Source organism: Prionailurus viverrinus, chromosome B2 (assembly GCF_022837055.1).
Source record: "Prionailurus viverrinus isolate Anna chromosome B2, UM_Priviv_1.0, whole genome shotgun sequence".
NCBI lineage: Eukaryota > Metazoa > Chordata > Mammalia > Carnivora > Felidae > Prionailurus > Prionailurus viverrinus.
The window spans coordinates 87,494,453-87,510,235 of NC_062565.1; the positions used below are offsets into that span (position 1 = coordinate 87,494,453).

A 15,783-nucleotide genomic window follows, 5' to 3' on the forward strand; every position below is an offset into this window, starting at 1 on the left:
TTATTTTATTAAATCTTAATTTTTCCCTTTGGCCATCTGATGTTTTAATTTTTATTATAACCTTTAATTTAGCTATTGTTGGTTCTTAAACACATTTTCCTGCTTAGTCTCTGAAATTCCAGTGAGGGGAAAAAAACAATGTAAAAAACATGCCAGACCATTTCTTATTAAAGAGCATTCAGTCAAAAAGTTGAATCTGGACTATAAAACTCCCCTAGGTGCCTCCATGGGGTTCTAAAGCATTCGCATCATGAAGGCCCAGAGTGTGCTTTTTTTGCCTTTAGCTCACTGTGCTTTTCTTTCTTGTCTTTTTATTCAGCTGGAATGCTTACAAACTGCTAAGGCTGAGATCCTGAGGAACCCAGCTGGAGAATGCCGTCTGAACGCTGCCTGAGGTTGGGCCTGTAGGATGCTTCCTTGCTTGGTGTAGTGAACCCCGAAATAGTTACCCTGCACATCCCAGGGCTTAGTACAGAGCAAGGCTCAAGACGTATTTGAAGGAATTAAGTAAACCAGTTAGAGTGTGTATGAGTTTAGTGTCATAGCACATGGGTTAACCACTGTGATCTATTTACGGGTCAAACCTAGGTACATCTCATGGTTCTTTGAATGATACTGTTTACTATATTTTTTTATTTGGAATGTTTAAAAAAAAAGAATACTTGTATAAAGGTAGATGATTTAAAAAAGAATCAGAAAACTATACTTGTATAAATATCACCATCATCCCCTTTAAAGCAATCATTCTGGGGAGTATGATATGTATTCTCAAAATACTCTCAACATTCTTCTAATAATTCATTTATTTAACAGATATTTATTGAGCCAAGCACTCTATTTGATGCAGAGCATCCAGCCATGAATAAAAGAGAGAAGGTTCCGGCCTTCATAAAACATATATTCAATGGAGGAAACTGATATCTAACAAATCACACCCAGTAACAATGCAGATATAATTGTGAAAAGTGCTCTGAAGGAAAAGTATAGGGTTGATAGAATGACAAAGTGTCTTCCTGAAGAAGTGGTCTGTAATTTGAGCACTGATGCATGGGGTGACGTGGGGAAATGCTCTGGGGCAGGAAGGAACTTGGCACATACCCAAACCTGTGGATGCAGTCAAGAAGAAGACACAGGGCATTTTTTTGACTATTCAAAGTGGACGCAAGTCTTTATCATCCTCTGAGGAAACAGTCAAAAGGATCTTCAGAGCAAAAAATGAGAGGTGTGAAACAGAGGAGATTCTTTTTATTAATTAAGAATTGTGTTTGTCTATGGAATAATGAGACTGCCTTTCTTCCACAACTCTGTAACTATTAGAGTTGACCGGTTCCAAAAATATGTTCAGACATGGAAGGAGGCATTGTTACAGCCGGTCCAGTGCTGCTTCACTCCCCAGAGCCAGTCCGTTGCTTTAGATCAGCGTTTCTTAGTGGGGGATGGTTTTGCTCTCAGTGTACATTGTGCAATGTCTGGCAACATTTTTGGTAGTCACCGGAGTTGGGGATGCTATTGGCATCTGGTCAGTCGATGGTAGGGATCCTGCTGAACATCTCACAATACGCAGGATGGCTCCCCATAGTAGATAACGATCTGGCCCCAAATGTTCGTTTCACTGAGGTTGAGAAATCCTGCTCCAGATGTGGCATCCAGCCTATACAGGCACATAGAGACCATGGTATCTGTCTGCCACCACCTTAGCCAAGTGATTTATTTCTAACTACCAGGATCTATGTGCTTTTTTCTCAAAATTGTTTTTTACTTTAAATCTACCATCTCTGCTTTTATTGATCCACTCTGACCCCTCTGCCACCTGTCCTCCGCTGCACCATCATCTCCGTAATGGTCTTTCCTTCTCAGCTATGATTCACAGCTCTCCCTTCCCCACCTTCCAGACTTCCCTTGTTCCCTGAGGAACTGTTGCACTGTGATTGTCTGCTCTGCTGTATAATCTCCTTACCCTGAAAAGCTCCCTTCCCCTCCTGACTTCACTGAGACCTGTCCTCTCCTGAGGCCCACTTGGAGCCCTGCTAAGAGCCCTCCTCACATCTCATGTATTTGGGGGGATAGGTAGAGAGATTGTTGTCACCTGGGATGTGGTTTTGCTTCTCCATCATTACTCTTCAAGTTGGTTGTCTGAGAAGGCAACGGTAACAAAATACAACAGAGACATGCTCATTGTGATGCTCTTCAACTCTCTCTCTCTCTTTCTCTCTCTCCCTCCTCTCTCCTCTCTCCTCTCCACTATAGTTAGGGTCATTTCCCCTCATTTACTGAGCATTTGGCGCCCAGATTACAGTGTTCTTCCTCATCACAAACCCGTTGCAATTTCCCAGTGTCCTCAGTGTCTGCAAGGAGGATCCGTCCAACTTGGTGGCCTCGGATCTTCAATCTGCTTATCTCCAAAAACCTTGTTCTACTGAGACATCAACTCCCATGGTCACACCTTGGACCTTGCATCCCAGTAGTTGCTCTGTTTGTGATACCACTACATCAGCCACTTTACTCTTACCAGGATCTCCTCTCCGTCTAGCCTTCCCTCACTGTGGTTGTACTTCGACCTCCTTGCAGTGTCTCATCTACTGGCCTTGCTACTTTCTACCAACACATCATCCCCTTCTTTCCCTCGTGTCCCTTCTGATCCAGTTTAGATTCTATAACTTTTATTTTTTATTTTTATTTTTTAAATTTTATTTTATTTTTTTAATGTTTATTTATTTTTGAGAGAGAGAGAGAGAGAGAGCACACAAGCAGGGAAGGGGCAGAGAGAGAGGGAGACACAGAATCTGAAACAGGCTCCAGCCTCTGAGCCCAACGTGAGGCTTGAACCCATGAACTATGAGATCATGATCTGAGACAAAGTTGGATGCTTAACCGACTGAGTCACCCATTTTCTACAACTCTTTAAATCCTTGATTTCTCTTCCTTCCTGTGTTTTTGATGCATTTTCCTGACAAAATTCCAACCCAGATGAACCCAGATATCCGTGTTTCCTTGCCTACATTGCCTAGTGGAGATGGTTCCACTAAATCTTTATATTTAACAAACCAAAAAAATGCTAAGAGTTTGAATATGTGTTCCTGGTATGCCTGTCTCCTCCCTTCTGCTACTCAAAGGGCAGTCCTTTTCCACCACGGAGCCCATCCCTCCTTCTGTATTTTGAATACTGTTTTTGTTAACTTCCTACCAACCTTTCGCTGTTGATTGTGTCTGCACTGTGTTCTGGAGACACAGCTGTGTTTCTGTTACCCTCTCTATGTAGATGAGTCCCAGATTTACACTTCTAGCCAAGCCTCTCTCTGAGCTGCAGACCTTGTCCTTCCTTGTTCTCAAGGTTTTGACCCTTGACATACTGTTGTGAGCACCATGCTTCCTCCTACCACGGATCCCAGGACTTGCTCTCCCCTACCTGGAAAACTCTTTTTGCCACAGTAGCTCCTTCTCATCCTTCATCCCCCAGCTCCAGCATTATTGCTTCTGGGAGGCCAGATTATTTGCTTAGTGTGTAACTGCCTTGCTAAACTCAATGTTCGACAAGGGCTGCTACCAAGTTTGGTTTGTTCACCATTTTATCTCTAGTATCTAGCATGGCACCTGGATAGGGTAAATGTTTATTGAGTGAATGAATGAGGGGAGGAATGAAACGAAACTATTCATTTATAATTAAGTCCCTCTCTGTATAATCTTTATTACTTCTTAATCATCCTCTAACATATTGTGTCTTCTTTGCTTATTATTTTGGCCATTGCTATTAATTGTTAGCATTCATTTTAAAGTATATAAAAATTATAAAGTGTTCTATAAAAAAGAAAAATTAAGTTCCATTATGGAGTTAGTGGTCTCCTTACTAAAATACATAGGGCTGTTTTAATATTGATGTATTTAATTTGTATAGAAATATTTTGATCATAGAATTGAAGTGATTAGGGTACTCACCTGATAATTCACCAATAGACTGAATTGAGATAATCATGAATAATTCTAGCACTATCATTTTTTTTTTGGTCCAGTCTTCTGTTTTTTGTGTGGTCTGTTTAAGAAATGAAACTCTTCATGCTACTTGACTGCTTTTGATTTGTAAGTATTTGATATCTTATTGGTAGCCTCACTTGAAATCTACTTGCATATATTTTGTGTGTCTAAATACTAGGTAAGCATTGATAGAGAAATTGACTTGAATTTTAAAATTTGAAATGCAAATGTTTAAAAACCAGATAGCTGTTTTGGAATTTACATGTTAAAAACTTAGTAAACTCAGTCAAAATTTACTTTATGAAAATGAGACCCTGTGAGAGTTCTGTGATCAAAAATGTTAACTCTGTCAGCTGCAAATAGTGATTTGCACTATGGTAGAGCTTCATCTGAGTAGGGTGTACCATGTTATCAACATCATGTTCTGCATTTGATTTTTTAGTTTTTGCTATCAAATCCAGAATGAAAGTTACAGACTTGAAGTCATGAATAGTCCTGTGCCGTGAGACCTCATTTATTTATCTCCATTACTGAATGCTGACATATGGTCAAATGGTTGTATCCTGTCATCACTAAAACGCAGTCTGCTGCTTCGAGAGTGGGGGCTTCCCATGTTGTACCCACAGAGGCTGTGCCCTGTAGAACTTATGGAGTTCAGGTGGAAAGGAATGAGGGACATGTCCCCTAGGAACTTGTACACCGTCCAATAGGACCATGTTGCGAACCATATGTATAATTAAAATTTTCAAGTAGTTACTTTTAAAAGAAATAAAAAGAAACAGGTAAAATAAATTTAACTAGTTTATTTTTAATCAGTATACCCCAAATATTATTATTTCGGTATGTAATTAATATAAAAATACTAATGAGATATTTTGCATTCTTTTTTCATACTACGTCTGACATTGAGAGCATTTTACACTCACAACACATCTCAGTTTGGACTACCCACATTTCCAGTGGTTAGTAACCACCTGTAGCTCATGGCTATTGTATTGGACAGTGTAGTTTTAGGGGATCCCTCAGAGGAAAGACTTTTGGGGTTGCCCTGGAGAAGCCAGGTCACCTTCTGCCCTTACCTGTAAGTTTTAAGGTGGCAACATTGCTTCCACAGTCGACCTTTCCCAATTTTAGGATGACACTCAAATCTGTATACCCTTGGCAAATGTGCCTCATGTTTTATGTGGGTTTTTTTTCCCAGTAATTTAGGAAGTTTTGGGAATATTCTATTCCTTCCTTCTTCATTGTTTCCCACATAACAGAGGGACATTGTTGGGAAGCTTAGTATGCCAATTTGATATAAATTATAGATGTCAATGCAGCCATGTGCAAGCATGTATCTGCTCCCCATCTTAATTCAGACATGGTACTTAATGGTCTCTGATTCACCCCCTTCCTTGTTTATGATTATTGACTTCATCAGATGGGCCTGCCTCTTTCCAGCTGTGTTCTGTGGCCACACAGGCTTTAACATTTAGAGGGTTGAAGTCTCTTGCAGGTTTATATCTGAGAGTTGAGTGGGAAGTTACTTTCAGAATACAATAAAGACTTGTTGATTAATAGGCCTTTATTTCTTGCCAAATGTTGGAGTATTTGTTTCTGCTTTTGAAGATTCCTAACATATTGGTTCCAAAATATTTGGAATCTTGTGCCAAGTGTTGCCTTAAATATTTAGCATGTTGTTTTCTTTAAGCTTGAATATTTCAAGCCCAGCTGAATGATCCTGTGAAATTATGCAGCATCACCATTGTTTCAGAGCTGAGCCCTTTATCTTTTGCCAAATTTCAGTTTACAGCTGCTCTTTCCCTGGCAAGATGTATTCACTGTCAATAGATATCTGAAATGCAAATACTGATTCAGTCTTGATAATAAGGACATAAATTGTGGCACTATATTTGGGAAATGAATAAGGAAACACTTGAAGGCAATTATTTTAACATATTCTACTGTTCTACAAATGAAATTTTAAAATATATTTATTTAGCATTTAAAGTGATATTAAAAGGGAGAAATGAGTGTATCTAATAAGTTGTCTATGAGTATTTCAAATAAGTAATAATTGGAATCTGTTTTTCTATCTCCAAACTTATCTTAGTTGCAGTGCAAAGATAAATATTTTTGAAGCCTGATTTTAGATATTTCTTACAACTATTTCCTGTTATTATCTTCATGTGTATTCTTTTTAAAAGGCAGCTTTGATTTTGAGATAACTATGCATAATATAAATACAAAGTTAGTATAGACTTTGTGACCTTTTACCCCTGCGATCAGAGATTTTTTAGATCTTTTTCACAGCTTGCCATTTTGTTTTGTTTTGTCTTTATCTTGTTTTTTAAGCAGGAGGCTGAATTACAGTATTGTGTTCTTGGCGATAGGTGCTCAAGATGCATGATCTTGGACCTTTGGTTTTGTCATCTGTAGAATAGAGATAATAATGCCTGCCTCATAGGGTTGTGATGATGATTAAGTGAATTAATAATTATAAATCACTAAGAATAATTCATGGAACATAGGAAGACTGTAAAATATATAAAAATGTCATCCTTTTAGGAAAGACTTTTCAAAAATTATCCTAAAGCTTTACTTTAGCTGATGTAATATTTCTTTTACTATTTCCTCATTTCTTTAATTGAGTAATGCTAATTCATCTCCATTCTAGGCTTTGCATAGAAATTTGTGTTAAAAGTTACTTATGCTTCTGAATGTGGTTTTCAGTTACTGATTTTAAATGTGGATAGCTAGAGCTGCTAGATGAATATTCGATGACAGTAACCATTTCAAAACTCACTGCTGCATTCCAACTGAAAATAATCTTCCCACCTTCCCACAAGAACTTCCTATATCATCACCTCCTGTCAAGTTTTTTTTTCTTTCAGTAGTTCTAACATTTCTGAGGCTCCCCAGTCAGAAATGTCCAATAAAACTTATAGGCTGTTCTCTGCATTTCATAGGAAGCATTTGTTTCACCTTAAAGTGGAACAGTCTGTGTCGAACTGCGGTTTACAAGCCAACTGGCACCACAGGCCGGACAGAGCTTTGTTAAATAAATTAAGCATGCAGACTAGGCCAGTGGCGACTCCCCAGCTTCCCTGACCGGTTCTTTCACATTCAGAGGGGAGAATTGGATGCAGCAGTTGTCAGGATAGGAGAGACGATCCTCAGTCATCCCCATGGTATCTTCACTCAGCTTCAAGAGGAGTCCGAAGGCCAGAAACAGGGCTCGATGGCCCTTGTTCTCATTCTGGGAGTAACTTGTGACTAGTGCCGCTCACCAATCCTGGTCTGATGTCAGTTCTGAGATTTTAGAGCACTGTGGAGACTGTATTCATAGATGTAGGCTGGAATGGTTCAGAGCTATCTACACAGTCAATGTATGGCCTTACTTCTACATGATTTTGGGAAGGTCTGGGGTTTCACTCAGGAGTTTTTTTGTTGTTGTTGTTTATTTTTGAGAGAGAGAGAGAAAGAGAGAGGGCACAAGCATGAGAAGAGCAGAGAAAGAGGGAGACAAAGAATCCGAAGCAGGCTTCAGGCTCTGAGGTGTCAGCACAGGGCCTGACGCGGGGCTCAAACTCACAAACCATGAAATCATGACTTGAGCCGAAGTCAGAGGCTCAACCAACTGAGTCACCCAGGCACCCCACACCTAGGAGTCCTAAAGGACATAGGATGAATATTTTAAAATGGGGTAAGGAGTGAAGGGCTAAGTTTCACAATGAGTAAATGTAACAGTTTCAAAAAATAGAACAGCAAATAAAACTGTATGGTTATTTCTAAGTCTAGTACAGTGACCACATACAGAGTTTGAAGGCTGATAATACAGATATATTTTACTTTCAGCCTTAGATGTTTTTCATTTACGATGACATTTTTTTTGATGTTCCCCCATGATACATGATTTCCCAGGTTTAATAATCATCTGCTATTGTTTATTCATTGATTTTTACATGAGATAGTCAGTGGCAGCCCCTTTTTCTCTAATCAACATTTAGTCAGTTTTGTTTTATTTATTATTGTAGTATTGTGACCTCTGGGGAGACTTAGTAACTTCCCGTATCTCTGGTGAGTCTTTTAGGTCCCGTGGATTCTGTGCTAGATCAGTGCATGGTGGTGATCATGTTCTGAGCTTGCACCACCCCCACATAGTGGTACAGAACTAGAGAAGGAATCAGAGACTCAGGAACGGGGTCATAGAGGGGAGAGAGTCACATATATACACACATCCAGAGAAAGCTTTGCACTCAGAGATGTACATGTATTGAGGGGACAGAGGCCAGAATCAGAGGCTCACTGGTCCACAGACATGGACCATACACAGACAGATGGACACACACAAAAACACAAATCCAGAAAGAGAAGCACTGGTAGGAAAGAGAAAGATACCCTGAGGGGGTGAGGAAAAGAGAAAATTAGAGAAAAGGAGAGCAGGGGAATAGTAGAGAGGAGGGAAACGGAATCACAAAGGTCACATTCTTGTAGTGTGCTGCGATCTGCGCTCCTTACACAGGTGCTGAAGGAGTGAGGGGCACCAGGGACAGCAGGGGCTGGTGGGAGAAAAAGCATGTTGACACGATTGCTCTCTTTTGTAGTATTCAAGAAATGCTGACAGGCCAGAGGCTCTGCCACTCGGAATCTCACAATGATAGCGTCTTGGCAGCGCTGAATCAACAGAGAAGTGACGGCATCCTCTGTGACGTCACCCTGATTGCTGAGGAACAGAAATTCCATGCTCACAAGGCAGTCCTAGCAGCATGCAGTGACTATTTCCGGGTAAGTTGGGGTAGCTTGTTAAACGGAGGATGACAAAGTTTCCTGAAGTGTCCTGCATCCATCAGTCAGATGACGGCCACCGGAGTTGTGAATGTTGGGGAACTTTCCTGAACAGAATAAGATTGGGGTTGCAGTGGGATCCTCCCTGGCTTGGTCATCTGGATGTCCCTCTAGCGGAGAGCAGATCTCTCTTTTGCTTCTGAACTGAGGGGTATTTGATACTTTACCACCATAAGGCAGTGTGGCATTACGGTGTGCCATAATGCAGTGTGAACTGGGGGATAGGATGTATCTAGATCCAGGATCAGAAGGACAATCTGTCAAACAGTTTGTTAAAATTTAAAGTGCTCGTAAATCTATGTAGCGTTTCTGTTTTTTTTTTTCTCTATGCATGTTCTTGTCTTCATGCTTTCCAACTGTTTGCTCCAGAGACAGAGATACAATTGGCCTAATGGACGTTCATGGTTGTTAAGTGTGTGTTGCTGAAGGCATGTGGTCTTGTTTAGTAGAACTTTAGGGTGCGATTTTCAGTGGCTTATGAGATACAGTGGTATGTTTGTTGCTTTATTTTATTTTATTTTATTTTATTTTATTTTATTTTATTTATTTCCAGTGTAATTAACATACAGTGTAATACTAGTTTCAGGTGTATAATATAGTGATTCGGCACTTCCATACATTACCCAGTGCTCATCACAAGTATGCCCCTTAATCCCTATCACACATTTAACTCCTCCCCCGCCCGCCACCCACCTCCCCTCTGGTAACCATCAGTTTGCACTCCGTAGTTAAGAGTCTGTTTCTTAGTTTGTGTGTGTGTCACTCTCTCTGCAACCCCCCCAACCATGATTGATTGTTTTGTTTCTTATATTCCCCATATGAGTTAAATCATATAGTATTGTCTTTCCCTGACTGACTTATTTTACTTAGCATTGTACTTTCTTGCTGTATGCATGTCACTTTATGTTTATTGCTTTTTTGAAGATTAAAATATGCAGTATGGTTATAGCTAACTAAATGCCATTTATTTAGTACTTCCTATGATTTAAATGGTAGAAAAAGGACTTTGTATGCATATCTCATATAAATGAGAATAGAAATTAATTGTGAATTTTTTTGGTTTCTCTTGCCAAGGTCTCAAAGTGTTATAGAAACCAACTTAGGCCCATGGGCAATTTGTTGGTTTTATTTGTTTTGTTTTTTGTTGTTGTTGGTTTTATTTGTATAATTCCAGTCATAATCTTGGTTTTATTTATTTTTTTAAATTTTATTTTATTTTCATAATCTTGGTTTTAATGTTTAAGAGAATATCAACTGCACTCAGTTGCCAACTAGCAAGTAAAAAAATTTTCAAAAATGCCAAATCATTGAAGACTTTTTAAAAAAGTGTTTTAAATATGATGAAACCCAGTAATATAGAGGATCTAGAGGGAAATACTTGAAATGTCTATAGATTAAAAGAAGGAATAATTCTCAACTGTAGAAGTGAAGCAGAATATCTGAAAAGTGACCTTTTAGTTCCATTAAAATAGTGTTACATTTTGTACACTGACGCATCAGGCATTAATCTTCCAGAAAGGCTATATTATTCAGGGAGCTTTTCAAACAACATATTTTGGGTTGTTCTATACAATACATACACGTGGGGCCCCTGGTTGGCTCAGTCGGTTAAGCATCTGACTTCGGCTCAGGTCACAGTCTCAGGATTTGTGAGCTTGATCACCACATTGGGTGAGCTCAATCCCCACTTCAAGATTCTCTCTTGATTCCTCTCTCTCTCCCACTCTCTCTGCCCCTCATGGGACTCTCTTTTTCTCTCTGCCCCTTGCTCACTCACGCTCTCTCTCTCAAAAAAATAAAAAAAAATCGGGGAGGCTCCTGGATGGGTCAGTCAGTTAAGCGTCCAACTCTTGGTTTCAGCTCAGGTCGTAATCTTGTGGTTCGTGAGTTCAAGCCCCACATAGGGCTCCATGCTGATAGTGTGGAGACTGCTTGGGATTCTTTGTCTCTCTCGTTCTGCCCCTCCCCTGCTCACACTTTCTCTGTCTCTCTCAAAATAAATAAATAAACTTAAAAAATATATATATAGCATGTGCACATTATATAATAATATAATGTAGTAAGTTTTGTCTTCCTTTAGACCATAATTTAGCCCCTCCTATTACTTAGCTTCTCTTCTCTTAGGTCTCTGCTGGTTGGCTTTTTAATTTAATTTTGGGAGACGGTTTGATTGTGTGTGTGTGTGTGTGTGTGTGTGTGTGTGTGTGTGTGTAAGAGAGAAAGTGTGTGAGCAAGTGCATGCTACTTACTGGCCTTGAAGAGTGTTTGCTGCTACTCCCAGTCTTTCATCTCTTACCACAACGCCCCTGATACTCTGGTAGGTTACGTGAAGAGTGCCTCCTTTATAATACCTATGTTACAAAGCTCATGAAGAAAGTTTCATTATTCCCATCGTGCAGATAAGAAAACCAAAGTGCAGTATGTTTAAATAACCCACCCGAGGATCACCAGATATTAGGTAGAAGAGCTGATTTTCACGCACTGGAGCATGTTTCCTTGAGTACAAGAAGTTGTGCTTTATTCCTTCAATCATGTGACCTGCTAGAATCATACACTGTTCTTTCAAGCTCACAACCTACTTGTGAGATGAAAGTTAAGTGACTTTTGTAGTCAGTGTTCAGATGGAGAAACCAAAACAAAGCTGGAACAGTTGGCACTTTTAACTCTTTTCTAGGCACAGTGTTGAGTGCTGGGGTTACAATGTTTAACCAGACGTAGACCGAGCTCCATGGAATTTGTAATATAGATAAAATACTAGAGGTAGTTTTTGCGTTGTATTCTGCCTCTTTTGTTAGCTTTTGTGACCCCCAAACCTAGAAGCTGAATAGTTCCTCTGGTCTGTCAGCTCTAATAATCAATGGTGGATTCATTCTCACATCAGCAGTTAACTGGACTGTTGACTAGAGGCTGGATGACCTAATTTGGCCTTGTTGGTAGGTCTGGTGATTGTGAGGCTCTTGGCTGGGGTTTTAGGGGACAGTGGGCATGTATTTCACACAAATAGGCTAGCCTGGGCTTTTTCACATGACAACTAAGTTCTAAAAATGGCATGAGGGTAAGTCTCAATGTATAGGTACTTTTCAGTCTCTCTCTTTGTGTCATGTTTTCTGATATCCCATTGGCCAAGGAAGCCCCATGGCCAAGCCCAGAATCAATGTAAGAGAGTATGTACCAAAGGGCATAGATGCAGGAAGGGAATGAATTTATTGCCATTTTTGCAACTGTTTGCTATCAAGAACTGTCAAGACCGAGATTTTACCATACTTGTAAGCCAGTGAGATAGCCTATGACTAGATGCTGGTAGAAGGCACAAGACTCCAAAGTTAGAGACGAAGGACACTAACTTTAACACTCCTAGCAACCAGTCTGTGAGTCTTAGCGTATTTGCACATATTCCCTGAGCTTCAGTTCTCGCAAGTGACATGAAGAGGGCCAGCTTCCGTTACCACGCACAAAATGAGCTACATTTATCAGAGAGGATTGTTGAGTTCAGGCAACCCAAATCTTTTGTAATGGGTAGGAAACATGTCTGGTTTTTGTTCTGGAGGGACAAATTATTATTCTAGACAGGAAGCATGCCTATCCTTTGCTCTGTAAAGAGACACTGTGTCTTCCAGGATTGCAAGCAAAACTGCCCTTTATTCCAAAGAGAGACACCAGTGTGTCATCCCAAAGCTGTTTGCTATAGAAACATCCTTGGAAAGAAAGTTCAGAACAAAGGACAGTCTGTGCCTCACTCACAATACATGCATAAATACAAGAGAATCATGCAGAATTGTCTTCCAACAACCACATGCCCTAAACTAGAATTATGTTTGTGTTCCCTGTGTCTTATGCTGTACCACAGTGAAACACCTGGAAATAGTCTTCCCGCTATAAAAATTTCTGTATCTCTCACTTTTATAATGTTGCCTCAGGCTTAGTACACAATAAATATTTATTAAGTGAATGAGGAAATGTCTTCTAATTATCACAGAATTCCATGTATATTTCAATTCTTAATATCCTGAAGACAAAAGATATGCAAATTGTCGATGGATTTTTCTTTCTAGTGTCATCTGTTCAAGTTAATTAAGTACTTTGATATAAATTAGACTGTGGTACTTTGCACTTCGACATCTGGAAGATTATTTGACTCTAAAGTAATTGTTTTGATTCAGGAATGGCAGTACCGTAAGAGTGCGAAGGCCCAAGTTTTGATGTAAACTGCTCCTTTACATTGATCTGAGAGTTGGTATCAGCTTTTGTCGCTTAAAGTGTAAATAATGAGCAGTTGAGCACAAAGTACTATAGCTTCCTGTGATTATCAACATTTAAAAAAAGTGAAAACATTCTTCAGTCAAGTAGTAAAATTATTTCAAAAAATAAAAATTAGATTTAATAACAGCAGTGTAGGTACAACATGGCCGTAGTCAAATGCTATAACTGAGTCAGACTAGGGACTTCTTTTCTGAGCATAAATCGGTGGTGGAAGGAAGAAAGGGAAGGAAGAGCTTAGGAGTCAGGGCTGAGTTTGAATACAGCAGCAGGGACTGTGTCTCTCTGTTCACCGTTGTTTCCCAGAGTGCTCAGAAAATAGGTGCTATTCTAATTAATATTTGTTGGGATGTTCATCCTCTTTGCTGTCTATTCTCTGAGCATAGGTGAGTCATCTTACTCCTGTGAACCTGTGTTTTTTCATCTGTAAATTGGCAATTATAAAGCACAACTCTCAGAATGGCTTAATATAGAGATTTAAATAAGATAAGGTAAAGAATGTACTAAGCACTGTATCTGAAACACAGTAGATGTTCTGTGAGCATTAGCTGTTCAACCCGGTCATGTTCTGCCTAGCTACTTGTGGGAAGAGATAAGAGTTCATCGTTGGGCTCACCTAGTTGCAGGCTCACTCACCTTTTAAGGGGTCAGAATGACTTTTTGGTTCTATCCTTTCACATCTTTTAATTTTCTGAATCTGACCCCTCCTTGCTGCTTGCTTAGAACATTCTAGTTCTATCCAACTTTTCTCCTCTACCAGCTGTCCCTTCATAAACCATTGTGCAGATGACTGCGTGGTTAGCTCTCGCTCCCCTGCTCAGGTCCTCCAGAGCTCCTCACTTGCACATTTGCCAGACTCCTGGAGTGTGCCTTCATGCTGTGCTGTTATCTTCCATCTTCGTCTTTGTCCTCCCATCTGTTCATCTGACGTTGCAAACATACTCCATTACACCTTTCCACTTTCCAGCCTTGCCAATGACCAATCTTTCCACCCCAACCTCCTACTCACCTCTTACTTTACCCTGTCTTCCAAGGTTTATCACAACCAACAAGTGTGAAGTCTTTCATGAAGTCTTATCCTGTCTACCCTCTTCCACCTCCCTAAAATCATATTCAAGGCCCCATTTTTCTGAAACCTTAGAACTGTAGATTTTCTCTCTCAAGGAATTAAAGATCGAGAGAATGAAAGGACAGCCTATGGAATGGGGAGAAAATATACACATCTATCTGTTAAGGCATTAATAGCCAATATATATAAGGAACTCATGCGGCTCAGTAGTAAAAAAAATAAGTAAAAATATAAATAAATAAATAAATAAATACATACATACATACATACATACATACATACTATGATTAAGAAATGGGCAAAGGATCTGAATAGATATTTTTCCAAAGAAGATAAACAAATGGCCAACAGGTACATGAGGATGAGCAGGTGTAAGCTCAGCATCACTCATCATCAGGAAAATGCAAATCAAAACCACAATGAGATATCACCTCACACCTGTTAGGATGGCTGTTAACAAGGCATGAAATAACAAGTGTTGGCAAGGATGTGGAGAAAAGGGAACACTTCTGCACTGCTGGAAGGAATGTAAATTGGTTAGCTACTACAGAAAACAATATGGAGGTTCCTCAAAAAATTAAAATGAGTTTATTTATTTTTGCTTGTGTGAGAGAGAGAGACAGAGAGACAGAGAGAGCGGGGAAGGGGCAGAAAGAAAGGGGGACAGAGGATCCAAAGTAGGCTCTGTGCTGACAGCACAGAGCCCAAAGTGGGGCCCAAACTCATGAACTGTGAGGTCATGACCTGAGCCGAAGGTGGACACTTAACCAATTGAGCCACCCAGGCACCTCTGGAGGTTCCTCAAAAGATTAAAAAAATTGAACTACCATATTGTCCAATAATCCCACATCTGGTTATATAGTGAACGTAAATGAAATCAGGATCTTGAAGATATATCTCCCATGTTCATTGCAGCATTATTCATAATAGCCAAGATATGGAAACAACCTAAGTGTCTGTCCACAGATTAATGGATAAAGAAAATGTGGGGTGTGTGTGTGTACCCATGAGAAAGAGGGAAATCCTGTTATTTGTAACAACATGGATGAACCATGAGAGCATTAAGCTAAGTGAAATAAATCACGTAGAGAAAAACAAATATTGTATGATCTCACTTACAGAAACAGAAGGTAGAATGGTGGTTTCCAGGGACTGGGCAGTGGGGGTGAAATGGGGATATGTTGGCAAAGGGTGTACATTTCCAGTTATGAGATGAATAAGCTCTGGGGATCTAGTTACCGCATGGTGACTACAGTTAACAATATTGTATCATAGACTTGAAAGTTGCTGAAAGACTAGATCTTACAAGTCCTTACTACACACACACACACACGCAGGAAAAGGTAACTGTGAAGTGATGCATGTATTAACTAACCTTATTGTGGTAATCATTTTGTGATATATGTGTGTATTAAATCATCACGTTGTATGCCTTAAACTTACACAGTGTTAATGTTAATTATGTCTCAAAGCTGGAAAATTCCTTTAAAAGGAATTTAAGATTATATATCATGTATTGCAGCCTCTTTCACTAGGAGCTTTTCTCAGAAGGACTGTGATTAGCTGAGGCCTAATCAAGTCCATCAAAGTGCTGTTGAACAAAGTCGAATGAGGAAGTATTGAACCAGAGGTAGCAGGAGAAAATTAGGGTCTTGTGA

The 15,783-nt window shown here is 39.6% G+C and overlaps 1 protein-coding gene across 14 annotated transcripts in view; it reads left to right on the plus strand.

The window, feature by feature from the left end:
- Window positions 1-15,783, plus strand: part of KLHL32 (kelch like family member 32) — a 247,118-nt gene that overhangs the window by 47,084 nt on the left and 184,251 nt on the right. For 13 of the 14 annotated variants that reach the window (XM_047859200.1, XM_047859196.1, XM_047859205.1 and 10 more), the window contains 2 exons: window positions 320-395; window positions 8,559-8,739. In XM_047859200.1, the coding sequence (XP_047715156.1) occupies window positions 373-395; window positions 8,559-8,739 (204 nt within the window). In that variant the 5' untranslated portion in view covers window positions 320-372. Of the gene's footprint in view, window positions 1-319; window positions 396-4,007; window positions 4,075-8,558; window positions 8,740-15,783 lie in introns of all 14 variants that reach the window. The other variant, XM_047859204.1, reaches the window with a different exon arrangement.